Raw genomic sequence first — 19045 nt, 5'->3', positions numbered from 1 at the left:
ATACCTGTATGTGTACATGGATGAGAGCTATCACTATGCTAATGTATGATTCAAATGTGCAGCCACCCAAACCTGTCCGACAATCCTATGAATACAATCTTCTGCAATTTGATGTCCCAGATGGGGGAGCAACACAGATTAAGCTGTGCTATGAACATTTTCTAAATAGTAAGCAGAGGAGACATTGAGCCTCTTTGGTAAAGATAAACCCTGGATAGTTTTATTATTCCAGCTTTAGATGAGCAGGATCCTTTTTAAAGAGAAAAAGAGATAAACTGGCACAAAAGAAAAACAGGCAGTATGACAACAGACATGAGGCACAAGCAACTCTATGAAAAGAAAAAAGAAAAAATGAGGACAGAGACAGATGAGCTAATAAAGCGATGTGCTTGCTACATCCTGTCTAGACAGTCAACCAGAGGCTCTTTAGACAAGCCTCAGGTTTTCCTGGTATGGTTTTGTATTATCTGTTAGCTATTAACTAACATGGGAGATATGCTGGGGGGCCTTTCCCAAAGTCTAACAAACACTGACAATACATGTGTCATTTCTAGTTTCAGGTAATTCTCTAGTAATTGGACTACATTCTTTTCATGTATATCACTCTATGTATTATCAGTTATCTTTTTCTCCCTTTTAATTGTGTGCATAACAGCAGACTTATAATAGGGCAATAAAAACAGATCTGCCTCACTGATGATGTGATAATGCATGTGATAATTACTACAAGCAATTCTACAAGCAGGGGAACTGATTTTTAAAAAAAGCCTTTATTTCAAAAACAGCAGACAGTACTCGGGTGACACAGCAGACTTAGTGTTTTAATCACTATTAAGGGCATCAAGAAATTAGAGCACTACAAACAATCATAGTAACATATTTTTAACCAAATTCCTCTGAAATGATGAATAGTCCTTCGCCAGTGTTTCGAGGCTGAGCCAGATCTCTTGATTTGCAACAGATGAGGAGACGAACCAAGCGTGCAGGAAAACGGCTTGGATATAATGCGCGCGCACACACACACACACACACACACAGAAACACTTCAGAGTCCCAAGGAACAGGTAAATATTGTGAAATCAGCATGGGAACAATTTGCAATGACATGACTTTTTTTAAAGTGCTGCCACTGCGCTAAGGGCTGAGTGGTAACATGAGCCACTGATTTAGCTCTCCGTCTGGCCCAGAGGACGACCGCCTGTGTGTGTGTGTGTGTGCGCATAAACCAGAGTACACTACGTTCCCAAGCGTGTAGAGCTATAGAATACTCATTGGTACGATGCCATAATAGGAAAGTAAAGCTTACGTAAGTTAAAATTAGACTGATTGCCCTGATTGAAGGAGAATGAGAGGAGAGTCGAAGAGACGCAGGGGAGGGAAAAGAGGAAACCGAGATCCAATAGTGGGAGATTACAGCAGGATGTCCCCATTCATCCCTTTCTAATCCACCTTTCATCCATCCTTTCCTCCCTCCATCCCTTCCTGCTACCCCCCTCAGCTATCCACCCTTCAAAGGGCTGCTTTAATGTCTAATATTACACATGCCACCGTAGCTGCTAGAGCATTGATTATCTTGCAGAGAGACAGAGTGAAAAAATTTGACAATCCTGTCAGCCAGCAATTCAGAGAAGAGAAAGAGAAGAAGAAGAAAAGAAGAGGATGAAGGGCCACTCTTACACATGATATAAAATAAGATTTTTTTTTTTTAAAGATGTAGAAGGAGGCCGTTATAAGGGGAGACAGAGAAAGAGACCTACATTATGAGCTATATGTGTTACTCAGCTAAAACCAGACCACTGTGTGCTCATGTAGCACAGCTGTGGGTTCATGCACATGGACCCTGTCAATCAAAAACAGCAGCTAAAGTGACTCCTAGCTCCCTTCTTCAGTCTCCATCTTATTAACACCTTTCCGGTGACAGTCGTTTCCATGGGAACTGCTGTGATGGCTTCATGTGGTCAGCTCGATTTATGCTAAACTGATGTCGGCAAGCATCCGCCCTGCTGAAGTGTCATCGAGCAAGACGCTGCCTGCTCTTTCTACCAGCTGCAGGGATGTTCATCGGTGACTGACCCTGATCTTTGTCCTCTCCCTGTGGAGGGAGGCCGAACTTCTCTTCTCTAGTCAATAACTGGCAGTCAATAACTGGATAACCTTCAGTCTAGGAGAAAAGTGTCACAAAAAGAAACCTCAAACACTGTGTGTAGTAAAGAACACGTAGTTTACATCAGCAAGGTGCAGAGTGCAGGAAACTAGATGACTAGCACATTTTCATTTGTGTGCTTGTACATAAAGCTGACAACAGCTGATTTATTCAATAACACATCAACTTGTTTGTGCATAAAACACTTATAATAGATGCAAAGAAAAACACTTTAAATGTGGGTTAAGTTTAGGCATTACTGATTGTTGAAAAAGCAGCCTCCTGCACATGATTCATTTATTGAATAAGCTGTTGACAGACACACACGTGGACTTAAGAATTGAACAGAACATTTTGATTTATCTAGCGTGAGACAGCATTTGGATATCACATTTAGAATTTGTATTAATGGTTGAAATCTAGCTTGAAACAAGTAACCAACACCAGATACTAAGCCTGTTTCTAATTCTAAAGTTAGACCTGAAGTCTGATACTCAGGTTTCAATTAAACGTGAAGAATAATCTCTCACTATATGAACCTTTAAAACCAGATTTTACTTTTTTTTTTTAAAGGTTTTCCATTTTTCCACTAAGCAGTTATAGAATTACATATTTAGGAACAAATCCTTTAATGAATTTTGGGATAGACCGACACACTAAATGTGAGATGTGAGAGAACCTTTAATGACATGTGTGTCTGCTGACCTGGGGTCAAATACTGAACACTGTGTCCCTTGTAGACGATGCCTGGGTCCTCCACAGTCGAGCCTTCCTGTTATATGTGGCAGTCGCTGCGTGGTTTGGTTTCAGACCTTTGCTGCACCACAGTAACTTGATATCTGGATAAGAATGGCGAGTGGAACCTGATCCAGTCGTCCCTGTTTTGATCTGTGCAAATGTGTCAGCCTCTGACTTTTAAAGCACTCTGCACTCTTCATACTGTGAAGTTCTTTGGATACAAGCCGTCACGGATGATGCCAAAAATGAAATATTAATTTGGATAATTATTGTCTATTTCCATTGCCATTGTGATTAAGCGACTAAGACAGAAAGCGAGGCAGATGACATGAAGAAAAAAGCAAGAACACCAGCTTTGGTGAAAAAGTATGACAAGCTAGAGAAAAATGATGACAATAACAAAGCATATAGATTTGAGTCAGTATATCATGCCAGTAAATACATCCATTCCAATTTTCAAGTAATCCTCAAACTACATGTCAGACATTCAACATCTGGCTACTGTTTTTAAGTCTTTCACAGAAACATGGGACATCTGAATCAAGAGGAGTCTAAAGCTTGTCCACAGTGTTTCCAGGGTTTGATAGATGTTGGCATGAGGCTGGGCTCCAGTCAGACTTTGTGCTCCCTCCAATGGTAAAGGTTATTGTGTGAGGAGAAGAGCACTGATCCGGAGTCTGTACCTTAGGGGCTGTATTAACTGGCTCCAGATGGCCCACATGGTCCTGATAAAAGACTACCTCGCTGCAGCTGGCTCTGCAAGAGTGTGCGTGTGAGTGTGTGTCTATGTATGTGTGTTTGGGACCATTTGGTACATATAGCAAACTAGCAGCGAACTAAATATACATGTTTATGTACATAAAAGTGAAAAGAGTATGAATGTTTATATGCAGGGATTAAACTTCACAAAATGTGTGTGTTTAATCAGTATTTGTGCATGCTCATCTGTCTGCATTTATTTCTCTCAAAGTGTTTCTGCTCAGATCAAACCCATCAGCAGATAAATGAGTGAAAAGAAATCTGTGTGTATGCACAATCCTTAAGATCTTTTAGTCTTCAAAATGTAACGCTGAAAGCAATGAACACACTGTAATTGACCCCATATGTGTGTGTGTGTGTGTGTGAATATGAGATCTAAAGCTACTACGTTTTATTTAGCATAGATGCCAAACTTTTTGGACTTGATCAAATAAAATAAATGTACAGTATCGACTAGCCAATACAGATGTTATTTCTTAGCCTGTATGGAGCAACCACCTTGGCAGAGAATCCAACAACTTGGGCTAGCAAAATCTCTTTTGTAAAAACACTGGTTTCCCAAAATTTCCAGACATTGGAGGATGGTGTGTGTTCAGTGTAAAAGGTATTAAGGTAAGCGAATGTTCACTTTACTTAACATGTTTATTGCTTTTCTGTCTCCATGCATTTAGGAGAGAGATGGCACTGCAGTGAAGTGACCCGCTGACCCCGTGACCTTAACATATGCAAACAGCCTCTGTATAGACGCCGAGCACATACACACCGAGCATGTGCACACCAAACACAAATAAACACAACCATTAGTCAATGAGCCAAGGCCGCTGACAGGACAAATACACACAGAGGTCCACTTATTACTCACTATACTGGACTGAAATGTGCCCTTAGCAGTTCACTGGGACAGACCTTGATCGTAATATAAAACCGTATTTCCGGTTTATTTTGTCAGCATGTGGTTTTTAGCACTTTGCTTTGACATCAAGATAAATGCATGAGTGTTATTTAGAGGTGTTACAGTGTGTGTGTGTGTGTGTGTGTGTGTGTGTGTGTGGCAGCTATATGATTCAAGCAGTTGGGCTGATATTCATTTGAGATAAAAGATATAGCAGGGCCTGTGCGTATATATAAATATAACCTTGGCTTTTCACTTACCCCTTTTGTTTCCTTTTTTTTTTGGAATGAAACGATGAGAGGGGAGATGGCCTGATAGGCAGATGTAGAGAGAAAAGACATCTTGACAAAAGATCAAGCTAAGCTGTATCTCTGTGATAAATATATAAATGCTATATTAGGTCGCATGGAAGTCATGCATTGTCCCCTTTGTCACTTTAAAAATGCTAATGTACAAAAGTGGCAATAGACTTGAGGTAAATCCTTCTAAAAGAACATCAAAAACACCAACAGTGCTTTACCCAGACATAGCCAGAGGTTATGAATTTGTGGTGAATTACATGGAGAAAAATAACTGTACTTTCTGCCCTGCTTCGTTTCCCTCATGGCCAGAAAGAAAAGATAAAACACAACAGTTAAGTATCGGCTTTGTTAGAAGTCAAGGTCCACTGCTTATGGCTATTTGCAACCCCCCACCCCCACCTCTTCACAACACATACTGAACTCAAACCCTATGACCTCTGACCTTGCAGTCCACCTTAAATCAACCATGCCAGTGGCTGACCACGGCCAGGTTGGGTCAATAAACATCAGAGACGGTGCTGTTTGTGCTTAGCAATTAGTCTAATTATGCTCCAGTCCCATATGTGCATATGTAGACACCCACAGACCTTGGGTGGATTTGAGACCTCAAACAAAAGATAAGGGACAAGTGGAGTACGGTAGCTCATTAGTAAAGTAAATAAAATACAGGGAAAAAAGAATTGCCATCATTTATGTGGCATTATTTTTTTTGTGGTTTACATACTTTTCAGTTGAAAGTGGTTTCCTGTAGTGCAGCTATATCTGAAAGAAATTGACGTGCACATGTACACACAGTAATGTAAGCGCTAAACACAGATTACTCCTAACTGATCTATCTCTCACCTGTTTGTTTCCAATTTACAGACGATTTCCAGGTAGAGATGAACCGACTGACCCCCTCTGATGGGTCACTGCACGCTGTTGTGGAGCATGTCTCACTACACTTCTGAAACACGTTTTTGTCTCTTCACACACAACCGCAAACTAAGCTCTGACTTTAATAGCACTGCAATGTGTAATGTTGCTTGCCTTTAGCTTTGGCCTGCAGGCATCCTCTCTGGCTTTTACTGGAACACGTTCTGTATAAGGATTATGCCTAAAATTGTTATGAAATCACATACTGATACTAATCAGATACTGATAATGAATACAGTCTTGTTATTTTAAGACCTTGGCTCACAATAGATTTTCCTCAAGCTAAAAAACACACTATTAAAAGTATTTTAGGACTTTAAAATGGCAGCCCAGATTGTTCCAGATACACACACACACACTAAAAACTGTGTAGAGTTAAGCCTTTGAAATACTTTGATGCTGTATTATGCCATAAGAAGCACCATGCAAACCAGTTGTAACATGGTTAATCTGTGCTAGAATCACAGCGCTGGCTTTTGTATTTGACAGTGATTGAGGGAGTGAGTTTTGGTGCTGAGTGACATTATGCACTGTGGTGGATGGTTAATACTCCTTCACCCTGCCATTTCAGCAGAGCGGAAGGCTTTCATAAAGCCACTGCGAAGCGGCAACAATGAGAGGAGAGTTTAGAGGAGATTTCTGAGACTGACATGCAGGGGTGAGTCACCGACAGGCTGACAAGAGAAAGTGGGAGACAGAAAACAAAGAGGCAGACCGTTTAAAGTTTACTGGAGGGACCTTCAAAGTTTCTCTGAGATTTTTGAAAATAGCAAAAGATACTATGGTGGATACCATGGCTGCAAAACCAAAGATGCCATTCTGACTGACTGGCTAAGAGCTCAGTGGGCTATCTGTCAAGCTTTCTAAAAAGCTCACCTTTACATTATATCTTCATCTTTTCCTGAACATGTTGTATATGCATTCGTGCAAGCAGTTCTGCATGGCTGTTTGTCTTTGTGTTTATGCACATGGGTGCTCCACTTTAGTTTCATCTAACCATTAGATGTTAGTGGTCCAGCTAGGTGTTGAACTGCATATAGATCCCTTCACAATACCATCTAAAGTAAATCAATAGACACATTATGGCCCTCTATTAACACACACTTGCAGTGTGTGCATGCAGACCTGCGCACATGCATGTAATCCCTCATAAATGGAAATGGTGATTATGCATTACTGACAAGAGTCATTGGTTACGCTAGACAAGACAAGTGTGTGTGTGCGTGTGTGTGTGTGTGTGTGTGTGTGTGTGTGTGTGTGTGTGTGTGTGTCTGTGTGTCTGCCTGTGTGTGTGTGTGTCTGTGTGTCTGCCTGTGTGTGTGTGTGTCTGTCTGTGTGCACACACTTGGCATTCATTAAGTCGAAACAAAACAAGCGGCAGCAGCTGAGTGTGCAAGTGTGTGTCTTGGCCGAGACAACAGAGAGAACAGATTCAAAGAGAGCCAAAAGTGGGGTTCAGTGAAAAGAGAGAGAAAAAAAGCAAAAAAGAAAAGAGGGACAGAAAAAACAGAGAGAGAGAGGGAGAGAGAGAATGCAAAAGTGAACCAAATCTGTTCAAGAGGGGCACTCAACTTCTGATCCACTCACACACTCTACACACACCATGAGTTTTGCAGCCCCTGATAAGTTTGTATTCAGTTTTTCAAACTCACTGTAAGCTGAGTTGCAGGGGGGGGGGAAGCCCTTTGTAAACATTAATCAGATGAGATGAAGTAAGATGCCTAATGAGCAAAGGTTTCTGGTTCCAATTTCATCCAAAATTCTGAAATCTTAGATCACATCAGATTATGTATTGGGTTTTTTTTACGTTTAGAGGATACAAAATAACTAGCAGATTGCACATCTAGTTGCAATAAGTCCATGGTAAAGGCACAGTGTAATGCTTTGTGACAGCATACCCATTTAAAGGCCTGTGTTGGTTGGAGACCCAAGTGACTGCTATAAACACAAACAGTCATTTCATCAAATGTGGGAGCGAAACAGAGGTGTAGAAAACAGAAGTGGGTCAGTAAACCATGGCAGTGGAAATGAGACTGTACCGGGTTGTGAATATAAGTTTGTGCGTGTGCGTGTGCGAGTGTGTGTAAGGCCCACTCTTGGCAGGGGAACCCCATTTGAAGAATATGGTCATACCGGTAGGAGAGATCTACAATAAGCTGGCATGTTTGAGAGGACGTGCTGCCAGTCTCCACCAATCTCAGTAGCATGGGAAGGCAAACACAGGGTTGATCTCAAAGACTTCTAAAGGGAGCCGCTTCCTGCCAAAAATCACTCGCACCTGTCCTTCTGTCTCTGCTGCCCTTCCTCTCTCTCTGCTCCTCCCAGTTTTCCCTTCTCTGTCTACGCTCGATCCGTTCATCCTCTCTCCACACTGTGAAACTTTTTATTTACTCAAAATTGGAAGCAGCCATGCCGCCTCTCCTCCCTCTGTTTTGACTGCTGCCAGGTGTAAAAGCTCCTGGCGTCATCTTAGTGTTCAGGAACAGTGCGAGGCACCCATGCCAGGGCACTGGAGTCATCCTTCACACAAAAACACGCACACATACACAAAAATAGGCTTTTTAAAGAGGGCATGAGGCATTGCCAAGCACTGGCTAGGCTTGTGTTTCATTAGCATTAGATAGAAAGCCTTTCTTCATTCAGTCCTGCTGTGTGTGTGTGTGTGGTGAACTAATGAAAACCACTAAGCAGGCTGGCCTCTTTCTGAACTCACACACACACACACACACACACACACACACACACACACACACACACACACACACACACACACACACACACACACACACACACACACACACACACACACACACACACACACACACACACACACACACACACACACACACACACACACACACACACACACACACACACACACACACACACACACACACACACACACACACACACACAGGCAATAAAAAAAGGAGAGAAATAAAAGTGTGAGTGTCCTTTTTATACCTTAGCCTTTTAATGCTTTTCTCTCTCAGAAGGCAGAAAGTGGAGTGTTTACACTTTGCTAAGATATAAACCACAGGGTCACATGGTTTCAATTCAACACTTTCTGTTCCTCTCGCCGTACAAACCGACCTCATTTATCATGTCTGACTTTAAGATCAGCTGTTACTGAGATTATTTTTCACCACATCATTCTTTAACCTTTATATTCATCTCCAAGTCAAAGATATTTGATTTCTTAAAATACAAAATTCTACAACATCTCGAACATTTAGGTCACTTTAACACTTTCTTGGCCACCTAAAAAAACTTTTAATTCTCATCAGTTGGGTGCAGTGGCCCACTCCTCTGTTTGAAAGCAAGGTGTGGATGAAAGCTTGTAATGACTGAGCTCGGATTGGAGGTTACAGTATCGAATGACAGCTAGGAGGACTTAGGCAGGTGCCTGATGAACAGAGAATGGAGTCTGTATAGGCTGCTCATTACAGAAGGACATCTGCTGTTGTCCGGCCCCCCAGACTCCGCCCCTAGCTTTACACTGGTGCTTTGATGCGCTGTCAATGTGTGGTAGACCAGCGGCAGAACAAAAATGTTATTTTAATCTGCAGTAGACTCTAAAGAGCATGATTGTTTGTGAATCATATTTTCCAGCTTGTGATTTCAAAACCTGCTTCATGCTGAATGCCAAACATCTTTTATTCCATTTTCCAAGAACATTATTCATCTAAGAGGAAGCAGTTTTATGTACAATATCCATTATTATTTTTTCCCCTTTCAATAATTCTCACTCAATATAAAGGCCTTATTAAAAAAAAAAGACGCCAGCCAGTATTAGCAGCTTATTGTTCTCTGCAACAACTTCATTTTTAAATTGTTAATTTGGAATTGCATGGCAACATTCCTTTAGGTCGCCAATTATAAATAAGTGAAATTGCATTTGCGTTAAACAATGCTGGGCTGTGCTCATTAAAAGACCTCAGTGCTCCTTAAAAGGTGGTAATATTTACACTTCTCTGTTGATGGGCAACTTGCTCTTCTTTAACACTTTAATGCAAACACTTAGAAGTGAGGGTAAAAGTCATGAGAGTGCTTACACCAAATGTAGAGATATTAATGCGATGAGCAAATCAACCCTATTGATTTTGTTAGGAATGTTGTCAGAAAATTAATTATAGAGAGAAAGAGAACAAATGAGAAATGAAAATGAAGCTACAGCGTGTGTATGTTAAACAATGTAGAGATCGCAAGAGCAGTTGGCATCAGTTGGCATCAGTTGGCAACTTCTTAACCTTCAGAGCTCAAGAAATCTATCAGAACTAATTGGCAGACACTGTTTACAACGTGCATGCAAAGTTTCTCATCACACATTCACTCTCATTATCAGCAGCAGGAAAATTCACATTAACGGACACCAAACGGCTCAAAATGCAAATCAATGTAATATTCAGGGCTCTATGAAGCTCTTTAACAGCCCTATGACATTGGAAGCAAACACACACACACACACACACACACACACACACACACACACAGTCTCACCTCTTCTTAGCAGGACCATCACAGTACTCGTTGCTCCCATCCAGGCTCTGAGAGCGCAAGGACCCATCTTCTTTGTGGCTGCCCTTTGACCCAGAGCCATTCAGCTGCCCATTGGCTAGGGAACCTAAAAAAAGGAGGAGTCAAAATGGTTAGCCCGACCAACATAATGTTTTACTGCAGCAGTCAAATGTAAATAATTACATTCACTCAAGTACTGTACTTAAATACAAGTTTGAGACACTTGTGATTAGTTTGAATATTTCCATTTTATTTTAAACTTCTACTCCACTACATTTTGGGAAAAAATGTACTTTTTACTCCAGTATATTTATGTGACTGCTATAGCTATTATCTACTGTGCACTCTCTTATTGTTAATGCAAAAAATTATTAACTAATACATTCTTACTTTTTTGTATAAATTAAGATCCCCAGCAGAATACAAAAGACTTAAAAAATAGCTCTAACTCTGCCAGCTATGACATTTATAATGATTACACATCAATGCATTGAAATTGTAACCCAGTAATATACTGTGTGTAATCCTGAAATAGGCTATTCTGCATGATGGGCACTTCTGGGAAAAGGAGAGGCTGCTCACACAATGAAATTCACAAGCTTGTATATTTATAAGTATTTATTGCAATGATCCAAAACAGAAGGGTTTGTCAGGCAAACAATCTTTTAATTTGGCAGTTAAAGTATTTAATTTGATTTAAATTCCTACACTGTGGTATTACTACTTTTACTTTTTGTGAAGGTTCTGAGTACTTCTTAAATCATTGCTTTGCTGACCACGTGTGGACATTTGTAGCTTTTTTATGATCCTGAAGCTGACATTCAACCTGCTGCATGACAATACAACATGGATCTTTCGGGAATACACAGTGTTCATACTGACAGTGTTAAATAAAGGCTTCCATTTTTGTCTTTTGTCAAATGCAGTGAAGGAGATTGAAGATAGTAGCACCTGGATACATTCTTTTTGATAGATTATGGCAGTTCTGATTTATCTGGCAGTGTTGAGTGTGAAGAACGTGGAAGATGGGAAATGAAGGGGATGAATACAGAAAGAACACAAACAATCATAAGATATCTGCAGTCAATACCTATAGAGTGACACACCATCTATCTAGCAAATGACAAACTCACATACAATCATTTATTGCACCATCTTTGGGGCTAGTTTTGCAGGAAAGGGAGAGTTACTTATTCATTTCAGAATGCAACTACTGCTGATGCACGTGATGTCTACCCTTTGACAAATAACAAAAGCCCAAGGCAGTGAGGGAAGAGAACAGATATTGCTGGACTTGACATTCCAAGCGAGCCCAATTGACAGAGACCTAATTAAATATTTAGTGAGCAACTCAGACAAACAAAACAAGCCCCCAGACAGATTCCTAAATCAAAAGCAACAACAGGCACCAAGAATTCAAATTAGTTCAAATGGAGGAGTGGAAGTCAATGATAATTAAGGAAGACAACCAAATTAAATAGATATCATACAGCAGAATTTCCTTAAGGCCAGTTCTTGCAATTCCTGTTAGACAGCCTTGTGTGACTTAACAGTAGAGTGTGAATGAGCAAACGTATGTGGAAAAAACAACTGGGGGTAGTTCAAAGCTTTTGAATTTTTCTTTTTTTTTTTAAAAAAGGAGAATGTGGGTGCTGCCAAGAAGACTGCAACCAACTGAAGACAGAGAGGCTCAGTCACATGTTTAAAACTCTGCCGCTCTTGCCAGCTGGGATATGACTTTGCAGAGCTGAAGCTGAAGATTTATATCCGTGAGTGCAGCAGAGCAGCAATCAAAGGTGTCACACTGACAATAATTCAGAGCATTTTTGCCCGTTTTGACCCGTTTTGACCCGTTTTGACAAGTATTCATGCCTGGCTGATCTTTGGTATGGCAGGTTGTTAAATTATTCACGTCCATTTTTGCAAAAACAAAGTGATGACTCACTGAACACTCAAGCTCTATGCACCTGGTTTGTTTAACTAAGAACACGGCTGTCATGAACCCTTTCACTCACCAACACCTTCTCACTACCATATCACTTTCTCATTGGGTGGTTCATAGTTCACTGCCTTCCATACACTCCTAGTGAAATTCCATTTGACTGATACTCCAGCGGGATGTGTCACTCACACTGCACCGCAAACTCCTAATAGCGGGTGTCAAAAGGAAGATAAATTAAGATAATAACGACAGTGGAGCATGGGTTAGGATAAGTGGCAACTTGAATGATATCCTGTTAGCGAGGAGGCTACCGTCGAACAAGCCCAGGCATTGTGTCATCTGGGAAAGATGGGATGAGGACGGGAGTAGTGAGATCAAATGACAGTCTAGGAGACAGGATGAAGATGAGAAATTGTGGAGCAGGTAAAAGGAGTATTCAAACATATGATTTAACTGATTTATAAATGTGCTTTGGGCTCAACGAGCAAACACACACACACACACACACACACACACACTTTCTCATTATTGCACAGGCATACAGGCTGTTGATTTTCTCACACACGCTGGGGCAGGTCAGTACCTGAAAGCGGAGGCACAGTCATCAGACACACATCGTTGCGGTCAGAAAGTTAATAAGCGCCGGCTGAGTAAGGCCATTGCACTGCCAGCAATGCTTTATGTTGGAGTTGGAGAGCCTGTGAGTCTATAGGCCATGAGTGAATCATTGCTTAAAATCTTTTGGTTTGCACGAAGGGCTTTATCCGCATGCTACTTATCAATCAAGAGTTTCACCTCTCAAGTGAAGGTACAATTTCAAAAACAAACTGAAACATGTAAACATTTTTCAGTACTTTATGTATGATCATGTAAAATGGTTGAAAGAATAATCCCCGGAGCACGTGTTAAAAATGATAATTAACTGAAAAAGAGGAGGTGGCGTAAAAAGTCTAAACATGACTTTTTCACACACGTTTTTTTGCCAGTGAAACTCGCACCAGAGTTAAAAAGGAGCTAACTCATTAACTTTAAATATGCTCAGAAAAATGACTGACGCTTTATTTCCCCACAGAGTGCAAACAAACAGGCAGAGGCCCATCTAGCACCCCCCTCTTCTTTTCTTCACCGTCTATCTCCCCCATTCCTCTGAAGAGTTGTTTGACATATGCTGGTTGCACATGAGTGCCCATCTGAGGGCAGAGCTGGGAATATTGGGAAGGCAGAGGGGCTGGGGATGGGCGAGCGTGGCAGACAGGAATAGAGCCAAGGACCGGTGCCTACCCTCGAGTTCCCCTGTGCTGGTGGAGGCCTACGACAAAGAGGCAGGGGCAGTGGTGCACTCAAAGTCTCCAGAGAGCAGGAGGGAGTGAGCAGAGGTACGTAGCGTAAGATGGCATATCACAGGGCTATGAGAGGCTTATTAGTCTGAGCTGCCGTAATAAGGGGAACTGCAGCAACTACAGAAAGACGAGAATTGGTACCAATGCTGTTAATCTGTTTTATGACTCACAAATAAACAATTCTGCACAATTGGAAATCCAGGTTAAAAGACTTTAATCTCCCTTTTCCCTCTTGTAAACAAGCGCATTAAAATACTATTTCATGCCCTTTTTCCAAGTAATCCTCCATGCCTGGTTAGTTTTATTTTAGGAAAAATCCCAATAGTATAGATCTATTCCCATGGTTGTTTTTAGAATAGAAGAAGATACTAAAAATGGACCGAGTGGCAAGTGGATTAGAAATAGCCCCAAATATATTGCTTTTTTTCCAAAATGGGCTGTAACAATTTTCAATTCAAAAACAATTCAGAACATGCTCTGCATAGTTCAGGGCTGTAAATCTAAAGCATTAGGGAAAAGATAGGATTCTGTAATGGCTGTTAAGTGTTGTGGTTGGAAAAGAATACAAGAGGATGGAAGCGATGCAATCTCCTGTATTTAATATCTTTACTCTCCCTCTTTTGGCTCTTTTATTCAACTCCTTTTACCACTTCTTCTATCCTTCTCTCTGCTGGTATTCCTTTATCCGTCTTCCTCTGCCAGGTGATGCTATCACCACAGAGAGGCCCACACAATGTTTTAGCTGCCACGGCTGCCACTCTGGTCTTGCAAGGGGCTGGCAGCATGGGAAATGCAGACAGACAGCAGAGTGACAGCAAAGTGAGTGCTGAGGGAAGGAGGATGACATGCATAAAAACGGGTAGGAGCGGCAGGTCTTGAGATGGCAGACAGGCAGGAGGAGAAAGAGAGAGGACATGGACAAACAGGGAGCCCTCTCTTCAGCCCGTCCTGGTTTTTGGCCGGCATCCAGCTCCTCCATCAACAGCACTCAGGGAAATGGAGAGGGAGGAAAAGAAAGGATGAGAGGGGAGCAGAAGGAGATGGGGAGAGGAGGCAGAGTGTGTAGCAGAGGGAGATGGCGACGCAAAGGAGGTACAGGAAGAAGGTACGGCTTCAGCGATACGGAGAAATGGAGAGGAAGGGTGGGAAACAGGACAGAGGAAAGGGAAGGAAAGGGAAGGGAGGGGCAGCAGTAGGGGAAGAATGGAAAAAGAGGGAAGGAGGGAGGGTTTGGATGACAGATTTTGTGGATTGTTAAGACAGTCGGGGGCAGAGGACAGGAAGGACAAAGCGGAAAAAAGGAAGATGGTGAGAAAGAGGGAGACAGAGACGGATGGAGGGAACAGGAGGGAAAGAGAGACTGTGGTGAGGGGGGGGTTCAGATACGTAATCGAGGATATTGAGCAGCAGGAGGGAGAAAGGAGACAGGAGCTTGCGGAGAAGGCAGTAACCAGAGTCCTATTGATGTGTAAAGAAACCCCGCATCGGGGGAGAGACAACCGGAAGGACAGAGGGATGGATGGAGGGTGATAGGGATGAGAAAAGGAGGGGAAGAGGAAGAGAGTGAGGGAAGGGCGAGTTGGTGAACAAGCGGAAGCTGGGACGCAAAAGGGCATAATGTCATTTTGTTAAATAATGCAGGGAGCGAGCAGGAAGTGTGATGGACACAGAGATGGACGGCTGCCAACAGCGAGAGGTAAAGTGACTGGGGGAGATGGCATGATTGCTGGTTATGGGCAGGGAGAAGGCTGGGTGGGTGGGGAGATAGGCTTACACACACACACACACACAGACACACACACACACACACACATACAGCTGACTGACAGACTGCCACCCACCCTTATAAGAGATAGCCACTGCTGCCACACAGAGACGGAGAGGAGGAGGAGGAGGAGGAGGAGAAAGGGAGAGGTTGGGGATAGATGGAGGAATGCAGGGAAGGAAAAGATGGAGAGACAGATGCCTGGGGAGGGGGCAAATGCTGCTTTTATGAGGTTTGCAGACAGATATTGCTCTAACCTTCTATAGTCAGGTGACACCTATTTCTAAAATGGTGGAAACATAAAGAGGCAAAAAGCACTTTTCTTTTTCCTGTGTTAAGTAATTAAAAAAAAAAAAAAATCAATTACACTTTTCAGATATTCTATGGACCAAACTGCCATAACAATTAAAGGATTAATTGAGAAATAATGTTTGGTAATGAAGATAATTACTTTCTTGCTGCGGTACCTTCAATTATGTTTTAATTAATTTGTAAAATATGTTTTTAGAAAATGGTAAATCTATCCATTTCTCAGAAAGTCTTTCTTAAAATTACTCACTGCAAAGAAACGTGAGAAGCTGAAATTAGCTTCTTCTTTTCATTTTCGCTTGACTTCAACAATTATCTCATATTACAACATTTCCTTCATTAAACTTATCAATTACCAACTAATTGGTAAGACATGACATATTATCACTCAGGTACAAGCTCGGTCTGATTCTCCAAAATGGCTGATGGTTTCACAATAGTGCCTGTGTGAAACTGAAAACTGTGGCACATGTCTGCCCCAACGTAAGCCCAGACTCTCTAACCCAGAGTCCTCTAAAACAGCAGGGGCTGCCCATTCAGGATGTAGCGCACGCTGAGTGCGATCCTCCAAAATGGCTGACAGTTTCACCACAACCACTATGTGAGAGGGGAAACTGTGCTGCTTGTACAGCCTCCCAAAGCCTCGCTAACCCACGGTGCTCTAAAACAGCAGGGCCCGTCTATTCAGCCCGGCTCCCTTTTGTGTCAGTGCGAGCTGCTGTCGTTACCCCCGGTGCGACGGGCCGCCGACGCTTTCTAATGAGTCATTTTTATTCAGGCGATAAGGTCAGCTACCCGCGGCGGCTTAAAAGGCCCCGAGGAGCTCTGGAGTGGCAGCTATGAGATGCCAGACAGACCAACAGAGATACACTGGCAACAAGGAGGGGAGGGGGCACTCAGCACAGGCACAGAGGGTGTGAAAAATATATAAAGAAAAAACATTTTAAAAAAGGGAGCTAGGTATAAAAGATAAGCTACATTTCAAAAGACATTTCCCTTCTGTCTGTCTGCCTGTCTCCTGTTCTGCCTATGGATGACTGGCTGGCTTCCTTGGCTGGGCGTGAACTTTCAGAGGCTTTTTTTCTCCTCCTCCTGTTTCCTTTCTTTTTGGTGTCTGGGTTGTGTTAATGTCAGCTGAGAATAGCTTCTGAGGCACGTGTGAAGTTCAAATCTCCGCTGTTGGCTGGCTGAGGGCTTTTTTTTTTGTGTGGGAGCACCAATCTCAAACAAAGACATGGTGGCAGCTCAGCTCAAAACAAGCTGTTCATCCCCCCAGTGCTCTCACTCTCCTCGTGTTGTTTCAAGTTTACACTGCACAACAAGGAAAATCCCTCAACTGCTTCTGTTGCGAGCCTCCACCTGGAATTGGATTTCAGTCTAACTAAGCAACTTCAAGTATGTATTCAAGTCAGTGTTTCTAATAGTCCATGCTTCTAATAGTACAAGATGGAAAAGATTAACAATACTTTTTCACAAGTTCCCTTTAGTGCAAACCCATCAGAGTCCCTCTGTTTGATGTGTAAACAACATTTGAAACCAAATGTGAAATATTTTCAGTTCAAAGGTTCCTTTGAGGATGTGACATTGAAGCAGTAAAGTGAAAGACTGCAGATTGTTGCCCACTGACCCACAACAAAAAGCAAATGAGATCCCTTGATCATTTGTTTTCATTGGATTCTCTGTTTTTTTAAGTGAAATCCGGTTCCATTGTCAAGGAAAACAGACGTCACTAGTAAACAGACTAATAAAACTGTTTTCCAGTTAAAGGAACAAAAGCTAGACTTTAAGAATTAAACATTTGTTATAATTAGTGTGTTCCAGTGATTTGTACAAGCCTGATATGAGGTCAGTTTGCTTTATCTCCTCTTCTTCAGGTATTTATTAACTTAAATATTATGCTGGTAAAGTGGACAGCTACAAATATGATCATCGGATACCTATATCCATTTCTATCCCAGTAAAAACAAGAGGAAGGATGTGCATTAAGGATGTGGATATGGAACTCACCATTGGAGTTTGTGGTGCCGTCACCATCCAGCTGCCGTTTCTGTGCAGTCCTAAACTCCTTTAGGGAGAGGTAAAGCACCTTCCGCATAACCCGCTCCTCCGACCACGGGATCCCATCACTGTCATCCTGTGGAAACATCAAACAAAGACACAATGGGTCAGTATAAACTATTATAGACAGAAACAGTGGGTTTCTTTCCCCCATATTTTACAAAACAGTTATGTATGTGTTCCTGTTCTTGTGGGAACAGGAACAGTCGTTTATCTGCTGGTACTCAGCTGATAAACACTCGTGAATTATTACATTATTTTTTGAAAAAACTTGGCAGACAAGACAATGAGCAGCCCATTAATATAAGCTGCAGCTTTGCAAGTTGGACATGTTTGTGCTGCTCGTGTTTCCTTTTGTTTGTGTTGTCAGACAACAGTGTGGCCATAAAAGTGTTACTTGAGGTCAAAGTCAGGAAATGATTACAGGTCAATTATGTAGAAATGTGCGAGACAAATCGAAACATAACAAGCTAGTGTCAGCATAGTCTGTAGAATTTCTACCTTCTTGAGCCAATTAAGAAATGCCACAGAGTTACTCTCTAAAAATGAAATGAAAACTCTCTAAAAAAACTGCCTGGAAAAATAAGCTAACTCCATGTGAAACCCCATCAGTAGGTAGTTAGAATTTTACAGGGCATTTGATGGTTTATTTTTAACAATGTGTCTTTTAAAATAACAATAAAATATGGAAAACATAAAGAAGTCGTATTCAGTGGGGAATTGCATGAAAACTTATGATAGCTTTAGTAAAGAAAAACAGACGACAAAATTCTGGTATAATGGGGAATCTCACTATATCGTGACATTGGCATGACACAACATTAGCATAACATAGCATTAGCTTGCATCTAGACACCAGGCGACACCATTAGCATAACAATGCACGAAAGACAGCATCCACGGCACAATGCTGTGATAGGAGAGTGTTATGGTGATGAATAGGTAGGAAGCAAATGAAAAAAGCATCATGGGACTGCGAGTTCATGTGTTGCTAATCTCTCCCGGCGAGACCGAGACAGAAGATGTTATTGTCGAAGAGGGTCACCAAAAGTCACACACACACACCCTTTTTGAAGACATGGCCACTTTTTTCCAGTCAGTTTCAATCTGAGCAACAAACCCATGACATCAGCCACCGCAGCGAATGTATAGCACATCAAAGCCACAATTTATTCAAAACACTATTGCTTCTATTGAGAGTTTTAACAGCTTAATAGAAAAATATTCCCCAACAACAAGCATTGTTAAAAGGGTCTTTAGTGAGTGTCCAACAGCAATAACCATACTTCTCTCTCCCCTCGCTCCCCTCTCTCATTGCTTTGGCAGCTGTGTTTGATGTCGAACAACGCTAATGACTAAAGGAA

At 41.8% G+C, this 19045-nt stretch overlaps 1 protein-coding gene across 1 annotated transcript in view; it reads right to left on the bottom strand.

Annotated features, from left to right (window-relative positions):
- The window catches only part of jarid2b (jumonji and AT-rich interaction domain containing 2b), a 102740-nt gene that overhangs the window by 33002 nt on the left and 50693 nt on the right, over positions 1 to 19045 (bottom strand). Inside the window, exons 2-3 of the mRNA XM_062435589.1 lie at positions 17631 to 17757; positions 10250 to 10373 (exon numbers count right to left, since the gene is read on the bottom strand). Coding sequence (XP_062291573.1) covers positions 10250 to 10373; positions 17631 to 17757 — 251 coding nt within the window. The remainder of the gene's footprint in view (positions 1 to 10249; positions 10374 to 17630; positions 17758 to 19045) is intronic.

This window comes from Scomber scombrus, chromosome 16 (genome assembly GCF_963691925.1).
Source record: "Scomber scombrus chromosome 16, fScoSco1.1, whole genome shotgun sequence".
NCBI lineage: Eukaryota > Metazoa > Chordata > Actinopteri > Scombriformes > Scombridae > Scomber > Scomber scombrus.
The sequence above is the reverse complement of the archived record's forward strand: the minus strand, read 5'-3'. Positions and strand labels throughout refer to the sequence as shown.